Source organism: Calonectris borealis, chromosome 2 (genome assembly GCF_964195595.1).
Source record: "Calonectris borealis chromosome 2, bCalBor7.hap1.2, whole genome shotgun sequence".
NCBI lineage: Eukaryota > Metazoa > Chordata > Aves > Procellariiformes > Procellariidae > Calonectris > Calonectris borealis.
The window spans coordinates 100,135,474-100,153,932 of record NC_134313.1 but is presented as its reverse complement, the minus strand read 5'-3'; the positions used below and the strand labels follow the sequence as shown (position 1 = coordinate 100,153,932).

At 49.1% G+C, this 18,459-nt stretch overlaps 1 protein-coding gene across 11 annotated transcripts in view; it reads right to left on the bottom strand.

Annotated features, from left to right (window-relative positions):
- ATXN1 (ataxin 1) overlaps nt 1-18,459 on the bottom strand; it is a 379,215-nt gene that overhangs the window by 11,184 nt on the left and 349,572 nt on the right. For 10 of the 11 annotated variants that reach the window (XM_075142740.1, XM_075142747.1, XM_075142742.1 and 7 more), the window contains one exon: nt 130-2,170. In XM_075142740.1, coding sequence (XP_074998841.1) covers nt 130-2,010 — 1,881 coding nt within the window. In that variant the 5' untranslated portion in view covers nt 2,011-2,170. Of the gene's footprint in view, nt 1-129; nt 2,171-3,444; nt 3,486-18,459 lie in introns of those variants that run through there. The other variant, XM_075142752.1, reaches the window with a different exon arrangement.

The following is an 18,459-nucleotide window of genomic DNA, read 5'->3' as shown; positions in this document are numbered from 1 at the left end:
ATGTGAACGATGAAGAACCAACCCCGCGTGGACCCAAAGCAACTGAGATGCGCTGAGGAAAGCTGCACCCTGGGGGCCACAACATGCACCCCAGTCCACCCCCCACACTCTGCCATGCGTTGCCATTACCTGTGCTCGATGCTCCCCAACCGCAAACTGTATCACGGCGATGCCTGGGCTATGGCTGTCTTCAATCCTCTCCACAGTGCTGGAGTCTATTTTCAGGTCGTTGCTAATTTCCGCGCTCTGTATGAAGTCTTCTGTTTTCAAGTCCTCTACTTTCTTCAGCTCCCCGTTGGCCAGCTGAATGATCGACCCCTTCATGAAGTAGGGGGGCAGCGTGGGAGGCGCGGCGGCGGGGGAAGCAATGGACTGCACTACGGGCAGGTGGATCTGCGCCTGCACCATGGTGGCCTGGTAGGCGGGCTGGGTGGTGAGGGGCTCCGCGCTGAAGTTCTCGCTTTTGGGGACGGCGGTGGTGACGAACGTGTGAGGCACTGCTGCAAACTGGGGAGACGACGTGACGATCGCAGGCGCGACTCCTGACGGCTCGACGTCCGCGCCGCCGACTGGTATCAGCAGGGACTGGGTGCCAGGGATCACCAAGTGCTGCGGCAGGCTGCCGGGGTACCCGATGGCTTGCTGCTGACCGCTCAGGTAGCCAATCACTGGCGGCTGGGTCCCGGCGTAGAAGGCTGTCGCCGGCAGCCCGACGGGGAGTTGCTCAGAGGCGCTGTGGGTGGTCTGAATGACGGTGTGAGGGGACAGCGTGGCCACTGCCTTCACCCCCTCATGGCCCAGAGCCTGCTGCGGAGACAAAGCATAGGACCGGTGGGTTGGCTTTCCTAAGTGCAAGCTTCCCTTGTCGTTGAGGGCTGAGGGAGAGGTCTCACGGTTGGTGGCCTGCTGCACCTCCATGTCTGCCGTGGGCGTGCTGCTGTTGGGGACCACCATGACGGAGGCTCGGACACCTGAGGAATCCCGCGCGCCGTACTCAGCAGGGCTTGAGTGGACCACCACGTGCCTGGTCTCGTAATGATGGGGAGTTGGTTTATTGCCTGCTTTGACTAGACCCATGTCGGCAGAGGGTGAAATGCCGTACCTCCGGCTCTTCTCTATCTCGCCGTTCAGTACCTCCTTGGCCTGCATCGCCTGCAGCCGGCTGCTCTCAGGCTTCTTCGGGGGATCCCTGGTGACGAAGTGGCCCCCCGAGTCGGTGTACTGCACCACCACTTGGGAGGAAGGGCCGAGGGTGAGGGTGTGCGGGATCACTGTCTGATGGGGGTGCAGGGGGACCGGGATGGTTGGAGGAGAGACGTTTCTGACAGTGCTCTGGGAAGAGCTGGAAATGTGGACGTACTGGTTCTGCTGGGTGGGTGGAGGAGACCCGGCGGCAATCAGTCCAGGCGTCCTGACCAGGTGCGGCTCAACTTTGTGCCCCTGCTGGCTTAAGCCGCTCATGCTGGCCAGCAAAGTGGAATAAGCCTCCAGCTGGGAACGCTGGGATGGAGTGGTCGCAACGGCCGTGGCCGCCGCCACGGCGCTGGTCGCAGAATTTGCTGTTGGGGAAATCAGCTGTGAGGGGATGAATCCGGTGTACGATCCGCTGTACTGGGGCCCGACAAACTGGAAGGTGTGCTGCAGGTGCGTGTACTGCACGGGGGAAACGGGGGTCCCTGACTGGGAGAGGGCGGGCGAGTACACCGTGGGAAGAGTGGTGGAGGCTGGAACGGACCTGGGTGCGCTCGGCGGGGAATAGTCCAGCCCTGCAGACAGCGACTTGTGCAAACCCTGCTGCAAGCCCACCTCCACCGACGATGGGCCCCCAGGCCGGTGCCGGCCCCCCAGGCCGCCCTGGCTGCCGGGTGTGCTGGGGAGCCATGCTAGGTTATCCGCACGGTGGTTTTCGTTTGGCAGGACCGGCTTCACCTCCGAAGGCAGGCTGGTGGCAGGGATTTCTCGCTTCTTAGGTGGCAGGCATTCATTGCTCCGCTCTTGGTTGGATTTCATCTTTCGCCGTCCCCCCTCCACTGTGCTTGCTTCACTGTCTGGCTGGCTCTGATTTCAGTCTGATAAACGGAAAGTCACATTTGATTTCTGCAAGGGATCCAGTGACTTCATGAGGAATCATCTCCCCGTGAGCACGATTCTCCGACGGCTCCTCTGGATTCTGCAACGAGAGGGTGGGCAAGGGAGGGGGGAGTCACACCATCAGCGCTGGGAAATGAGAACAAATGAGCAGACACCCCGAAACAGCAAGCGAATAAAAGAAAAACCTCTGGAAAACACAAAACCAGCCAGGCATTGCCGCTCTCATGTCAAGGAGCAGTTGACAGCTGCGCTGTAAAGAGCAGCGAAAATCCTGGGCACGCCTGCTAAGGCATCACGAAAATGATTAAAACTTTAGGCAGATTGGAAACTCTCTGGCATAACTTGCCACATTTAGCAGTGGTCACTTATTTCCCAAGGCTCACTTTCTTCTCCCTTTGGGAAAACCCTCCGAGTCTCTAAGATGCCCAGTTCACTCTTCAAGCCTCTCCTTCCCCTGCAACGATGATGTTGCCTTCACCCTGCCGTGTCCTACAAAGCATGGGAGCGCGGCAGGGAGCCCCGAGGAACATGCACGCACAAAATATTTATGTTAGCAACAAGCAGCTATTAGTGGTGTGGAGGGAAGGTGGTGGGTCGCTCCTGAACCTTGAATCCCAGAGTCACCCACAGGGTGACTTCACATCACACTAGGCAGGGCTGCAGAGGCAGCAGTTGCCCCCGTCCCCCACACACGGCTCCTTACGGGCACACGTGCCCTTCATCTTCCAGTCTGGCAAGGAACCTCGGCCATGCGATCTGTTTACGGCAGCAGCCCAGAGCCAGAGATGGCTCTGAGCCAGGTTTTTAATGTGTGGGGTTTTTTCCCCCCAGGGCTTTGAACTCCCTCTGCTACTGACACCTCACGTCCAGGTGCCCGGGCAAGGTTCTGCACTGGGAGATGCCCCCCACCGCACGCAGGTTGGCCAGAGCCAGGCGCCGGCACCATCCATCTCTGTCGGGATCCGATCCCCCTGTTTCTTAGCGACTGCCAGACCAGGGAGGCTGCGGCTATTGCACTCATAGCTACGGCCACATGTCCAAACCCTGCGCAAATTCAGCCCTGGAGATGCCTCGCTAGGACCGCTTGGAAAAGCACGTTTGGGTTTCCTGATCCAAACCAGGAGCCCCCACCACTGTAAAAGCTCACGATTTTATATTGGGCTAATTTTGCTATAGGAGCAAAACAGTTGCTTTCTCTGCTCTGCATCACTTAATTCGGTGACTTCAGCCACCCAAAGGCAACGAAGTCAACAAAATCTTCCTAACTCTTTCATTATCTGCTAAGGAAAATACCGTAACTAAATCACATCATGCTTTGGAAAAAAGCAAAAGGAGCTGACAGTCTCTCCCTACGTTCCTGAAACTTGCCTTGCCTTGTCCCATAACAAACTTTATGGAGAGGGAAACCCTTCCCCAGCCCCTGTCCAGCCTCTGCTTGTCATCCGCGTTTCTGGCTGTTTTGAAAGATATGCAAGAATGGGTACTGAGAAAGCGTGCACCTTGCACAACCGGCATCCTAACAAGAAAAGCGTGCATTATATGAAAGAAAAATGGAGAGAGAAAGAATTAAGAGTGGATGTGAAAGAAGATGGAAATAGGATATAGCCCTTTTTAAAGTGAATGCTGAGCAGCAGTAATGATACTTATGGCAAGTAATATTCCTTTGGGGGATTTCTTTCCCTGCTGCCTTGCTTCTAATGAACAATAAGCCTGATGTTTATATGCGTATGCAGTACTTTGAAGACATACTAGACTAAGTTTAAACCTATCTTTAAGAGCACTCTTTACATTTATGGTCCTCCAAGCTGCTGTAAGCCCGCAGGAAAAGTCCAAACCTTCTAATGGTTTGATACAATCAGTCTTAAGTTAATTATTCCGTTGTTTAAATATTGATAAACAGTAATGAAACACCAATAGCCACGGAGCGGGGGGGTGTGTGTGTGTAAAGCACTGTTTCAGGGTGGATTCCCCGGCTTTGAGGCGAGAGGGAGGACAAAAGGACTCAGGGCAGCTTCAAAAGAGCAAGGGCCCGTGACGCATTGAGCACGGCGGCTCAGGGGCAGCGGCACCCGCTGAGTGGCAGCTCGGCACCGCTACCCTGACCTGCCCCGACCCGCCGGCACTGCCGCCTCGGCGCTGCGACCGCGGCTGGACGAGGGCAGCCAGGAGACAGGGTCCTCGCTGTATCAGCACGGGTCTTCCCCCTCCTCCTAACAGTTGCTCAGCGTGTCTTGGCAACAGCTAAAATTATTATATTACACATGACTTACAGATTTTTATTTTTAAGTTCGACTAAAAATAAAATCACCGAGCTCACATTTGCGCAGTCATCCTTGGTTAACTTTAGCTCATTGTAGCCTTCTGCCCTGGGCAGTCAGCTTTGGCAGGTAAGTCAGCAGCTCCTGGCTGAGGAGGCTGCCCGGGGACGCTGTGGGGGGACGCCCTCGATGCGGGGCGCTCGTCCCGCTCCCCTTGCCAGGGGGAGCTCACGCTGGGCTGGAACCGTCCTTCGAACTCTTGTGGAGGTGGACATGAGCTGCAAACCCAGAATTTAAATACATTCCCATGGGGAAAAGCTGGGAGCAGAGGGCTGGCCCCTCTGCCTGCAACAGAGCAGGGAGCTTGTACATGGGACTGAATAGGGCCAGTCTTTTTTACTGTGACCGACAAACCAGGCTACCCCAATCTAATTGTTCCAAAAGCCCGAGGCGTTCAGTGTTCTGGGTTCAGCTTCTCCACATCAAAAGTACTACTATGAAGCTGTATGAAACCTGGTGAAGTTTCACTCTGCAGGAGCTGAAGCAAAGGTTTTGTTCTGCTAAATAGCATTGAATCACTGAGTTTTGGGTAGCCTTCAAAGTCAAAGCTAACATCTTTCAAAAATACCAAATACTAAATCTTTTGGGGTTTTTTTGGTGTGTGCATAAATGTTTCATATGGCTGACTTTATCATCACCGGTAACAAAAGGGCTGCCTAAAATCTCCTGGAGAGCACAGGAGGGATGAACAAGCTTAACGGAGACAAGGGATGAGACAGCTGTAAAGCGGTGAAGATTGCCCCACTTTTCCAAGCCCAAGTACTTCACGGTGAGACTTTGAACTCTAACAGACACAGGACTGGATTTGCAGAAATGCAAATGTGCAGCATAAAACAGCCTACTTCTACTTCAAGACCTAAAACTCAAATGGTAACTTTTCAGCATAATTCAAGTTCCAGCAACAGCAAAGATAAGACAGGACTGATTTTGCTCAGGAAGCAATGAAAGGGAGACAACCGAAACAGAGCGTCTCGAAGGCAAGAGGTACAAGACCCGGTTAAACTGTTCTTTGCTGGCTGACCTAGAAAGGCGTGTGCCTGCCTTCTGACGTGTGGCGCACGGTTTGTTACGTGTACGCTTTTTTTTTTGGATCCAAGTCATTTTTCTGACTCTCGAGATTTCCCTTCTCTTTAACTTCAGAGCTGTCGACCACGATTTGCGAGATACGCAAACGAGCAGCAAACGCCAGGTGATTTTTTGCTCCCGCTTTGTACGTGTGTGTGTCACACGAGTGCGTGCGTGCGTGCACGCCTGTGTAATTATGGCTGGGAAGATAAAGGGGACAAAGAGATCAGGGACAGCAGCTGGACTTTGGTATCTCTGGCAGCGAGTACACATGGAACATTGCTAAAATGTCTGGACAGCCAGTGTCCACTGGCAGCCTGCCCACTCAAATTCCTGGAAAGGCTTAAGGCAGAAAAATAATCACTTGGAGGAGTCACCATCTGGGCTTGCTCTGGTCCCAAAGGGATTGCTCACTGGATCTCAGGATGTGCATTTTTCATGCAAAACTCCAGCATCTCTCTGCAAGGCACTTTAAACCTCACTATGTCTCCCAAAACAGTATTTTTGTATTTATTTCATCTTATAAATTTAAAACTCATGAGAGGATACTGGATTATAGCTTGAGGGCCTGACCTCCTTTATTTATCCGGAGTTCACTGCAGCCAAGGTAAAACCAGCAACACAAGCTTCCGGCCGCACCGCAACTGTACGCTGTGTCCCACCACCCAGGACTGAGTCTTGGGGTGCAGAGAAGTTGGGGCCAGACTCACAAACCACTGCAGCACCTGGCTATGCAAAAGGTGGGACTTTCATTGCCTTCAGAAATCAGGCACTTTTTGCAGTCCCATGATGTAGCTAACGTCATTTTTAGGTTTCTAAAACACCTTCAAAAATCTGGTCCCCCATCCTCCCTAGTCCCTGACCTTTCTGCAGCTGCTAACAAACTCACACTGACATTTGCCACCAGGAGCAAGGGCTGGGACCACCCGCTCGTTTGCCTTATTGCATGGAGCAACCACCCAAGGGGGGCAGCTATCAGCCTCCAACTTCAGGGATATTCAATTCAAACCAGTCGCTTATTGTCAAAAGGCTCCTTTGATCCCAAACCTTAATAAGGCACAGATTATTAAGACTTTTTAACTTTCACCTTCCAGCTCCAGGTATGACCAGCAATTTCTCACATCTCTCTATGCCATAAAAAAACTGGGTCTCCCCTCTGTCAAGACACCGTCGCCCCACCTGGCAAGTAGACATCAATGCAACGTTCAAAGAGTACACCAAAAAAACAATCCTTTGAATTGAGCCTGACACATGGCTCTTAATGTCTGGGGTGCTACTGGGCAGAAGCAGCAGCGCAGTCTGATGCTCCTGCCTCAAATTGCCTGCCCATCCCATCACAATAGGATGAGTGGGTAATTTCGGCAGTGCTGGAAATCAGTGGGAAGGGAGGGCACTTCATCCCACCTCGCCCCTCCCCTCCGAGGCTGGCATCTTGCAGGATCGGATTCAGAGAGATTAAAAGACAGACACATTGCAGAGGGCTCCGCAGCTGCATTCTGGTTCTCAGATCTATATGCCAGCTTTCCCCCCCCGCTCTACACTCTGCCCGCTGCCAGCTACATATTCATAGTTGTAACCGCTACAGATTTCATTAGCCTTGCCATGTGCAGCTCAGCGCACGCCAACAATAGCTATAGGAGCTTATTGTCCAATCCAACCAATTTCACAGCACTCTGGCAGATTTCCCAGGAGGGCCAACTGCAGAGATCCATTAATAAGAAACATGAAAACCTCTAATAAAATTTGAAATTCTCCTCCCAAAACTAAAGGATTCCTGATCAACACCGCATCTGCAAGACAGATCGTCCACTGCAGCGTTAGCTCTTATTATACTTCTGGGAATTTGCCACAACAAATTGCTACAGGTTTCTGCAGAGCGAGCAGCTATTCTGCACATCCCTCCTCCCCCCTGGTCAGATCAGACAGCCTCCATGCAATATAAGAAGCAAGAGATACGAGCAAACCTCAGCGAGCACATCATGGATGTCACATGCCCAATGGCTTGACATTCCCATGAAATTTTATGATGCAAGTATGTAGGTACTAGCGTTGAGAGAGGAAGATTTAGGAGGAAAACATAGTGTAAGATACACTCCCGAAAGGACAGAGAGATGATGGAGTTCCAAGACAGCCATTCACTCAATGACATTCATGAATGCAGGTGATACAAAGAGACGATCAGAAAGCCACTCCACTGGTTAACTACCCATTTCTGCTACTTAGCTCCTGAATTTTGAGGATAAGGGAAGATCTGCATGTTCTAAGCAGGGCACATGCCTCCTGTAGTCCTGTTTTACTACAGTTACGCTATGGTTAGGTACACATTGTTATTTTGTGTGGTGGGTGCTGGTGAGCTCCACAAGAATACTATGCTAGCATTAGCTTAAGTTTCAGTTAGGCTAACTGCTGAATTAATGACATTTGAATTAACTTTCAGAAGTTTGCAGGTTTCTGCCATCAGTTCACCTGGGTGCCATCACCTGGTTCTGCAACAGGAAAGATGCCCGTATTTTCAGCATCTGTAAAAGTCACGCCATGCTCTGGATGCGCAGCATTCCTTTCTGTGCCCATGTATAGCAATGCAGCTACACCTAAGCCTTGTAGCACTGCAAGTGTCATGGGTGATCTGAGTACATTCACAGCTGCCTGCTCATTTATTCCATGTTTTTTTACAAAAAAAGTTATTAGCAAAGGTGATCCCTCCTCTTCCAGCATGCTTTGCAGGGAGGTGGTACCACAGAGCGCAGCACAAAACGCCAGGCAGGCAGGCAGGCTGGAAGCAAGGAAGCATTTGCTTCGAGAGCCGCAAGCCGACCCCGTGGCAGGGCTGCCGTCACAGGGCTGGGTACGTCGGTCACCCCGCTGCCCTCCCAGCCCACCCCCAGGCAGTGCCCTCGCTCCTCGGCACAGAAATCCCCTGCCTCGCAGTGCCAATCACGGACGCTCAAATATCACGAGTCAGGCCCCACTTCTTGCCCCTGAAATACATGATACTGGTTTACAAATAGAAGACTTCTTAAAACAATAACGGCGGAGGTTTTTTGGGTTTTTATTATTTTTTCTTTTAACTTGCCCTTCTGCTGCGTGAGGCCTTTCAGGCTCAAGGTCTCTAGCTTTTCCCTGCAACCCACAAGACCAGAAACTTACTATTTCAGCTAGAAGTGGAATTTCCCATCTCATCATTTGACACCAGGAACTGGAGTTTTGTGAAACAGCGTCAGATATCTAGAGACTAGTGATAAAAATGCAAGAGCTGACAACGCTGATTACAGTGAAATTTCTTTGAGGGTGAAGCGCTGGACTCCAGAGCCCTCTGCCTCTATGGAGGAAGGGGGAGAAGGATTTAACTGCTAAGTAAGGGCCTGAGCCCTGGGGCAAAGCCATGTAAGTGTGCACGACTTGATGCACGGCTTTCTCAGCTGCACAGCAGAAGGTGCACCTCAGCTGACCCTACGAGAAGCAGCTCTATCTGCAGCCATGAAGGAAAGACCTGGAGCTGCTTGGGCCTGGGGTTTCAGCTCAGGCTGACTGTGAGCTGCATGCTCGTGCAGGAAGAGCTGATCCAGGTGGGACGGCGGAGCACGTTCCAGCAGCACGATGTTTTACCACCACATCGCGCTGAAGCCTTTACAACCTGACAGAGGTCTGCCAAACCCCTCCGAAGGCCCTGCTCCCGAAGCCTCGGAGGTGGCTGTGCCAGGAGCATCAGGACCACCAACTCAAGATGCTTCGGAAGGCAGCATCCCCCTTCACACACACCCAGCACCTTCGGTGGCAGCGGGGAAGCCGTGGAGCAAACACACACGTTTTAAAGTGCTCCTTCAACCCCACTGACAGCAGGACAGATAGGGGGATCCCACCTATGCAGCATCTAACCTTTTATCTCCTGCACCGCACTGACTGCTGCCAGCGCAGGATGGCGGGTTTACAGAACCAGCTTGTCTGATACTGCACAGTATCAGATACTTTACTCTTGCACCCATCCCCTAGAGGCGTTTCTGCAGCTTAAATGAGTGAATAGAGTTCATTTATAAACAAGTATAATACCAAAATTACTTTGTTGATGTTTTTCATTTATCTAAAATGTGCCCAGCTACAATGGGAGCTGCCTACACAATTTTCCATTGAAAATTTCACATGAGTGACTATAAACGTAGCGACACCCACTCGCCGCTCATTTTAACTTGTGACAGAAACTGTCATGCCTGTATGAACACATTTGCACCGCGGATATGTCACACAGGTCTCCTTCCATGTGTCTGAAACGCTAACGTTCTCTCCTTCTTCGGCAAAACAAATTAGAGAGACGCCTGGCTTCGCTGCCAGAAGAGATGAATAAGACCCCTACGAAAAATTACAGAAACTGGGGGCGTTTCACCCCTTTGAAGATCCAGCCAGTAACACCAGCAAGCAGCAGCCAACTCGGAGCAGCCATTTTACAGATAAGCACAGGCGCTCATGGGGAGGAATGTACCTTTAAGCCTGGCTGATAAGGGGACGGTGTGAGAGCACGGCTTTAGTGGCAGATTTGGAAAGGTCAGTTGCATGCTCGATGCCTTTCCCTGGAAGTCCTCCCTGCAGACTGCTTCTCTGGTAGATTCCACGTGCTAGCAAATTAGACTATAATTAGTCCATCTGTAAAGCGCAAAACGTGAATTGACATTAAATTCCCCTTGAAATGGATTCCAACACCTCGCCTTCTCTCAGGCTTCATTCAGCAAAGCTTTAACTTGAAGCAATTTTGCATGAGCCCTTGCTCATAGCCCCAGCACACAGTCGGTGCCTCGCCAAATCAGGATCACTGACCATCACCACTGACAAAACCGAAATGCCAGCAGCTCACCCCGGCCTTGAGGCACGCAGCACGCTCCCCCAGTGCTGCAGAAGGGTGAGAGCAGGTTCAACATCCCCCCCCCAGCCACTTCTCTCGTCTTTCTTTCTCTAATTCATTCATTTTTTTCTTCTTCATTCAGGGTCAGCTACGTTTGGGTGTGCCCTGCAGTACTGCCCACCCATCCCACACAGACCCTCAAACTGGCAATCTCAACACAGGCGACATCGTAGGGGACAGTGCATGTATAAATGCACATGGGCAACAAAAAAGACCAACTCTTCCGCACCTCCTCTCCCCATAAAATGCCTGTCCTGGCCCTGCAGCCCACAAAACCAAGTGGCTAGTTACTCTTCCTGACTCAGCTTTGTAGGGAGCCCCTCTCCTGCTCCATGAGGAGTGCGGCAGGCAGATAAAATGGGCACAGAGAGCCAAATCCATCACCAGCGCCACTTGACTGAGGCCAGCCCAGTGAGGGTGAGATTGCCCTGACTGTTCTACCTGACAAGGCAACGCAGAAAACAATTAAAAGAAAATGAAATAATGCAGGTTTATAACAACATAGCAGGCTCCACAGTCACAGGCTCCAGTTGCAATTAAAAAATCCACACGTTCCAACTAAGAATGCAAATCATCAGCGTTGCTCTCAAGCAGGGAACGTTGACAAATGAAGGCGATGTGCTAACAGGCAGTGCCAGTACTCTTAATTTAAATATGTGAGAAACAAAGGTATGTACCATCCAGGACTGCCAGAAAGAACTCGCTTTAAACAGCAATCAGAAAGAACTGGAAGGGTTTAAAAATGACTTTTCTTACAAAAAACAGATACAAGAAAACCTTTTGCTCCCCTTCTCCCAGCCAACTGAAGAAGGAACGAGAAAATAAAATCACACAGCTCCCATAAAGGCTACTTATATAGGAGTTTTGAACTCAGGAACTAAAAAAATTCCTCCAATGGACATGTGGGTCCAGTGAATCACAGCTTGGAAATCAGAATGGATCTTTCGTAAAAGCCACTGAGCCACGAACATGCTTTCTCACCGCTGCGATCACTTCTGTGAAAGCATCTTACCCATCTGCCACTGGAAATCCGCAGCGCAGAGACAAGTGACTCCCCGACACCAGTGAAATGGACAAAAGGATGACTAGCTACCTGCAGCTGGTTTCAATCGAAAAGCCGAGTAATTATTGCAGCCCTCTCCTGTGGCTCATATGGAGCACAGCATGGAGCTGTAAAGCGTTATGCAAGTCTAATGTGCTGCCAGATCTCTTAGAGCAGGCAGCAGCCAAGTCGCTCCCTCCCACCATTGGCTCAGCTTCATTAACTTAATCAGGTATTCATTCATTCATTCACTCACTCATTCAAAAAAAAAAAAAATTACACTAAACCTGGCAAATAGCCAGTGCCATGCACACAAGGAGCATGCTCACATCAGCCACCAGGGCTGGAAGAAAAAGGGTAATCTAACATCCCTCCTGCTTTGAGAAGGGCATCAGCTTTTCATGCAGGCAGGCACACACGCACCTTTGCAACAACCTCCCCAAAAGCACGGAGGGCTCGGGAGCTGCGGTGGGGGCAGATGCCGGCTCTGGAGACCATGGAATCGAGAGCAGCCCTGTAAGTCAGTGCAGCCAGCAAGCAGCAGAGTAGAGTACTTCCCCAGAGCAATGGACTAATTAATTAATTTGATTATTTAGGGGAAAAAAAAGGAATTGTGGCAGGACCAACTTAACTCATTTTGCTGCAAGGTTCCTACCCTTTCTTTCGCACATACCACATACGTTGCACAGCTTAATCCAGATAGAAGGGAACAAAGCAGAACAGAAAGAAAAGAAAAGAAAAAAAAAAAAAGAAAAAATAGGGGGAGCATCACACAACCAATGTTAAGAGCAATTGGTAATGGAAATCTCTGGTTGACCTCTGCATCTGTAAACATAAGACTTCCTACAGGCGTATAGCATTCAAGCATCAAATAGAGAGTCCTCTCCCTTGCACAGCTCTTGCACTTGTTTTTCTTAGTCTTTACATGTAAGTTTGCAAAGAATGTTATTTCTTCCCTCTAGCTGTCATCAGAATGACTTTCACTGCATTTTTTTTCTAGCAAGCTGGAAAGCTGCTTTATGACTATTCCAAAAAAGCAAGCCTTGAGAGTCAGCTCTGACTTTACTGTGAAGAGTTTCATGCAGTGAGCCAGGCTGGGCATTAAGGACAGGGAAGAGGTGTTCAATTTCCCACAGCAGAAGCTGAGCAACAGCGTGAAAGCAGTCAGCATCTCTCCTCCTTATCTCATTCTGCCCTGTGCGAAAAAATACCGGATGGCAGGTTACTCTGAGCAAGTCCATAAAAGTCACATAGAAATACAAAGCACTGCGACTATTTCAAAATAGTGTTTATGGTTATATGATGAAAACTATACACCCCAGTACAAATCCTCAGCCACAGACCTGGCCGACATGCTCCAAGAGCATCCACACTCCCCACCTTTGCCCAGTGATGCAAATCAGTCCTCACAACCCTCCATCTTCTGTTATCATGGAGAGCACAAATCTTCCCTTCAGGAAGTTCCAGTAGGAACTTCAACTGCCTCTTCTCTAGCCAGCTTCCAAGTCGCTATTTCTCCTCACAAAAAAACCCCCCAGATCTTCTATGGCCACTGCCACAAACCACGATACAAATGGCAAATCAGACAAAGACTTTCAAAAAGGGCTATTAATGTAGGGCCAACATTTAGCTAAAGGTCTGCAGTTCAGATGCACTTGGCAAAAGCACATAAAAGACCCAAAACCAACACCCGTTACTCTGACCCTGACTCTTCCTCTGACCATACTGCAGAAGCCCATGGTTAACTCCCGGATCCCTTCTTGAATTTCTCTGTAGGTGGATGTACTGAAGAGCACCTAAGTACCTAGTAGACAAACACACACAGAGCTTCTGGGGAACCAGCTGTTGATACATGTAAGGGCTACAAGCGAACGTTAGTATTACAGCTCATCAGTGAGTGAACAGTGAAATATGGCTGAACATTGCTTCTTTGACTGCTACATGACAGCACGTAGGATTTGCTGACTCGAAAACAAAAACTACTAAAGATGCTCAAGAATCAAAAAAGAGAGAAAGATGAAAAGGTGTCTGAAGGTGACACGTTTCTTAGTCCTTGGACTTCTGCATTCCAAAGTGTGTAGGACATCAGTCAAGCAGCCTCAAAGTACTCTACACTCAAATCAGCCTCCTTCACCAGAAGTTCAATCTCGAGTTAAGGGCATTTAAATTATCCAAGCACTTTAAGCACTGTGTCTCTTTCATTATCTTCACCCCCATCTCTAACCCTTCTCTAAATGGGGTCCGAAGCTTGGAGGTTCCTCCTCTTCGTTTCACTTCACCTCCCTTCTCTTGCATCCCTGACACCACTACTTCATTCAAGACACAATGTGAATCCTTCCTCCTCTGCCCATGCCACCAGTCTTAACTTCCCCTCTCCTGCTTAAACAGCTGCTCAAGCCTTCTTCACAGCAGCAACCTCCTTTCCTTGCATCAAGGCAACAAACCACTGTGAGATTCCATCTTCTGAGCCTCTCCTCCATACCCAGGAGCACCCAGCAAGGTGTGATTTCTGACACAAGAAGTAGCTACATGAGTTTTAAAGCAGGCCATCAGAAGAAGGACGGGAACGTAATGGAGCAGGAGAAGAAAAACAGCCTGGGAACACTATGAGTATTTTATCCCAAACGATCTGAACTTGGGCAGAGGTTCTAGTTTGGTCTATATAAGTAAAAGGGATGTGGTTTGAGCAATTCTGGTTCTTTATATGAATCATTTCACTTCTCCCTCTGAAAGAATCATTAGAAGAATGTGGGGTTTCATGATTCAAGTTAGGAGAATGAGAAGGCAATATTTCAGCACTGTGAAATGAGGCTTGCGTGTCTAACCGCACCGCCAGCTCAGAGTTCACTTCTTACAAGTGTCAAGTATATTTTCCCTTCCGTATCTCTGCAAGCCCCAGTTCTGTCTGTTGTCATCACTCATGGGATTTACCTAATCCCTGAAACAGCAGAAAAAAATCATCTTTTTTGCTGCAGAAACAGAATCACGTCTCAAGCACACACTGAAAAATTCAAATTGTACATATCATTTATTGTAGCTCCATTCATCCGCCCGGTGTTGACAGTATAAATACAAACGATGCCCATAACAAAATGCTGAACTGCAGTCCAATGTATTCAGTGGTATTTCTTACAGATTTCCACTTGCTTTTGCTGTTTCTCTGCTCATATTCCTCACACTTCAGCATATTCAAGCAGCTGCCTGTTTATACAAACACAGCCTGAAACAGAAATGTTGATTCCTTCTTCATCAAAGCTGGCGGCTTTAGCTGTATCCACTGGTCTGAACTATACAGTGGGGCAGAGGCAATCAGAAGCTAGGGGTTCGTTTAAAATCTATTATCTCACGATTCAGCTACAAAGGGGGACTTCACAACTTCCTAAGCACAGAAATTCACCTTTCCGGAGTTTTATTTTTAACACTAGTGGACTGTGATGTTGACCTTTTAAATTCATTATATCACATTATACACGGCAGGTACAACTTGCTGTATGGCTCCTTTCATACACAAATACATGACGGTGTAGTTCCAGATTTTATTGGCACTCCTTGGACCCACACCAGCGAATCCGGCTCATGACTGTGCATCCTCTACTGACAAAGCTCTCCTACCAGCCAGGGCAGCCTTTTCCACAGCACCCAGCAAAACTGCGTTAGCCCCTTTCTAGCGACAGCCACGTCCAATTGCCAATGCGTTTCAGTGGGTACTACCTACAGGGCTCTGAAGTGCTCCCTCCAGACTGGGGCTAACGCAAAAGACCTAGTGCGAAAGCTTGTTCTCTAACCAACGATACCTCGCTAATGACAGGATTTCTGTTTCTGCGTCAGCTAAAGACCTTTCAGAAGCACTCTAACTAAATTAGGGGACGGGAAAGAGCTTCAGCCGGGGGTCTGAGTGCTCAAAACCTTTGCGCGTTCCTCTTCAAACCAGTGTTTAAGTGCTGTTCTCCCAGAGAAGAAAATAGTTAAAATAGGCTCAGATCCTCCCATTGCAAAGCAGAACCCAATGGGGAGACTTTCTTGGGAGAAGAGCGCTCTCAGGGGAGTCCCTTGCAAAAACTGCCTGATCTCACCAAGACGTCTGCTCCAACCAGGACGAACAGGGAACACCGACAATTGGACAAATCTGCTCGCAGAGGCACCCTGTGCCTAATGTGTGAACTTTGGAAGCGATAATTACATGATAGATGTGATGCATCCCACTGTCCCGCAGCTTGCCCTGCAGCCGCAGAGACATTAGAATCATAGAATCATTTAGGTTGGAAAAGACCTTTAAGATCATTGAGTCCAACCATAAATCTAGCACTGCCAAGTCCACCACTAAACCATGTCCCTAAGCACCACATCGACACGTCTTTTAAATACCTCCAGGGATGGTGACTCAACCACTTCCCTAGGCAGCCTCTTCCAATGCTTGACAACACTTTTGGTGAAGACATTTTTCCTAATATCCAATCTAAACCTCCCCTGGTGCAACTTGAGGCTGTTTCTTCTTGTCCTATCGCTTATTACTGGGAGAAGAGACCAACACCCTCGTCGTACAGCCTCCTTTCAGGTAGTTGTAGAGCGCGATGAGGTCTCCCCTCAGCCTCCTTTTCTCCAGGCTAAACAACCCCAATTCCCTCAGCTGCTCCTCAGAAGACTTGTGCTCTGGACACTTCACCAGCTTCGCTGCCCTTCTTTGGCCACATTCCAGCACCTCAATGTCCTTCTTGTAGTGAGGGGCCCAAAACTGAACACAGTTCACCAGTGCCAGTACAGGGGGACGATCACTTCCCTACTCCTGCTGGCCACACTATTTCTGATACAAGCCAGGATGCCGTTGGCCTTCTTGGCCACCTGGGCACACTGCCGGCTCATGTTCAGCCGGCTGTCAACCAGCACCCCCAGGTCCTTTTCCTCTGGGCAGCTTTCCAGCCACTCTTCCCCAAGCCTGTAGCGTTGCCTGGGGTTGTTGTGGCCCAAGTGCAGGACCCGGCACTTGGCCTTGTTGAACCTCATACAGTTGGCCTCGGCCCATCGATCCAGCCTGTCCAGGACCCTCTGCAGATCAACACTCCCGCCCAACTTGGTGTCGTCTGCAAATTGACTGAGGGAGCACTCGATCCCCTCACCCAGATCATTGATAAAGATATTGAACAGAACTGGCCTCAACACTGAGCCCTGGGGAACACCACTTGTGACCAGCCGCCAACTGGATTTAACTCCATTCACCACAACTCTTTGGGCCCGGCCATCCAGCCAGTCTTTAACCCAGCAAAGAGTGCACCCGTCCAAGCCATGAGCAGCCAGTTTCTCCAGGAGAATGCTGTGGGAAATGGAGTCAAAGGCTTTACTAAAATCCAGGTAGACAACATCCACAGCCTTTCCCTCACCCACTAAGCGGGCCATCTTGTCATAGAAGGAGATCAGGTTAGTCAAGGAGGACCTGCCTTTCATAAACCCATGCTGACTGGGCCTGCTCACCTGGTTGCTCTGTACGTGCCACGTGATGGCACTCAAGATGATCTGCTCCAAAATGTCCCCCGGCACCGAGGTCAGACTGACAGGCCTGTAGTTCCCCGGATCCTCCTTCCGGCCCTTCTTGTAGATGGGCGTCACATTTGCTAACCTCCAGTCAACCGGGACCTCCCCGGTTAGCCAGGGCTGCTGATAAAGGATGGAAAGTGGCTTGGTGAGCACTTCCACCAGCTCCCTCAGTACCCTTGGGTGGATCCCATCCAGCCCCACAGACTTGTGTGTGTCTAAGTGGTGTAGCAGGTCGCTAACCATTTCCCCTTGGATTATGGGGGCTTCCTTCTGCTCCCCGTCCGTCTTCCAGCTCAGGGGCCTGGGTGCCCGGAGAACAACTGGTCTTAGTATTGAAGACTGAGGCAAAGAAGGCATTAAGTACCTCAGCCTTTTCCCCATCCTTTGTCACTATGTTTCCCCCCGCATCCAATAAAGGATAGAGATTCTCCTTAGCCCTCCTTTTGTTGCTAATTACCCGCCACTGCCATTCCTACGGCGAAAAGGAAAAGGGATTTTTTTTCCTCTGGTTTTATTTACACTCATTTAGTCCTGGACTGAGTGATTCTCCAGCATCTGATCTGTTTACCACTCTCTCTCTCTGCCTACTCTGATTTTTTCTTCTGAATGCATAATGATTTTACATCTGTTAATCTGGTTTGGTTTTTTCATATGTGGTTTTTGACTTGTGGACTCCTTATGGTAGATACAGAATATAACGCTGTTTCTTCTGCCTTTTGTTCTCCTTGTGTTTACGAATGAATGTTACATTTTCTTAGAAATGTGGAATAAATACTGCAATGGATGATACATAATCTCTTTGGTACAACGGACATGTTAGAAAAATATGGAATAACCATGAGATCATACAACCAGGGTGACTGAAACAACATCATCATCGGTCACAACTTACACAACTCCTGAGGAGGAAAAACCTTTATAATACTCTGCTATGACGCTAGTGAAACTAAAACCGAAATAAGCTACACAGTCACTGTGTAGCTTGGGTCAAAATTAAGTTGCCCTGGGGTCAAAATTAAGTAAAAACTAATGGTTTCTAATAGAAGTGGCAGGAATTTTTCAAGGAAAATTTACATTCCGAAATGCTTGTTTTCAAACCTGAATCTCTTGGAGGGAAAAATGTTTGAATACGTTTACAGCTGGGGAAAACTGCTGGAATTTCTTTGCAAGTATTTCCTCAGTAATATTAAAAAAAAAATCCATTTGCTGGGCCCAAAATGAAGGTTTGTTTTAAACATTTAATGAAAGTGTAATTAAAAAATGCTGTAACTGCAAAAGAAATTTGGTTTGAAACAAAGCTATCTAGCTACCTTCTAGCTAGAATACAGAGCTATGGGCTTTGTTGTACAGTTTTATAAAACATTTTTACCTATTATCTGATGTTCACTGTATTTCCTCCCATTACAACATGGGACATTTTTTTTGAGATCTTGGAAATTCTCATGGGCAGAAATATTTGATTTCTAATTAGATTTAAATCTTTCCTAGCTGGGTCAAGACCTACCCAAGCATTTTGAAACATT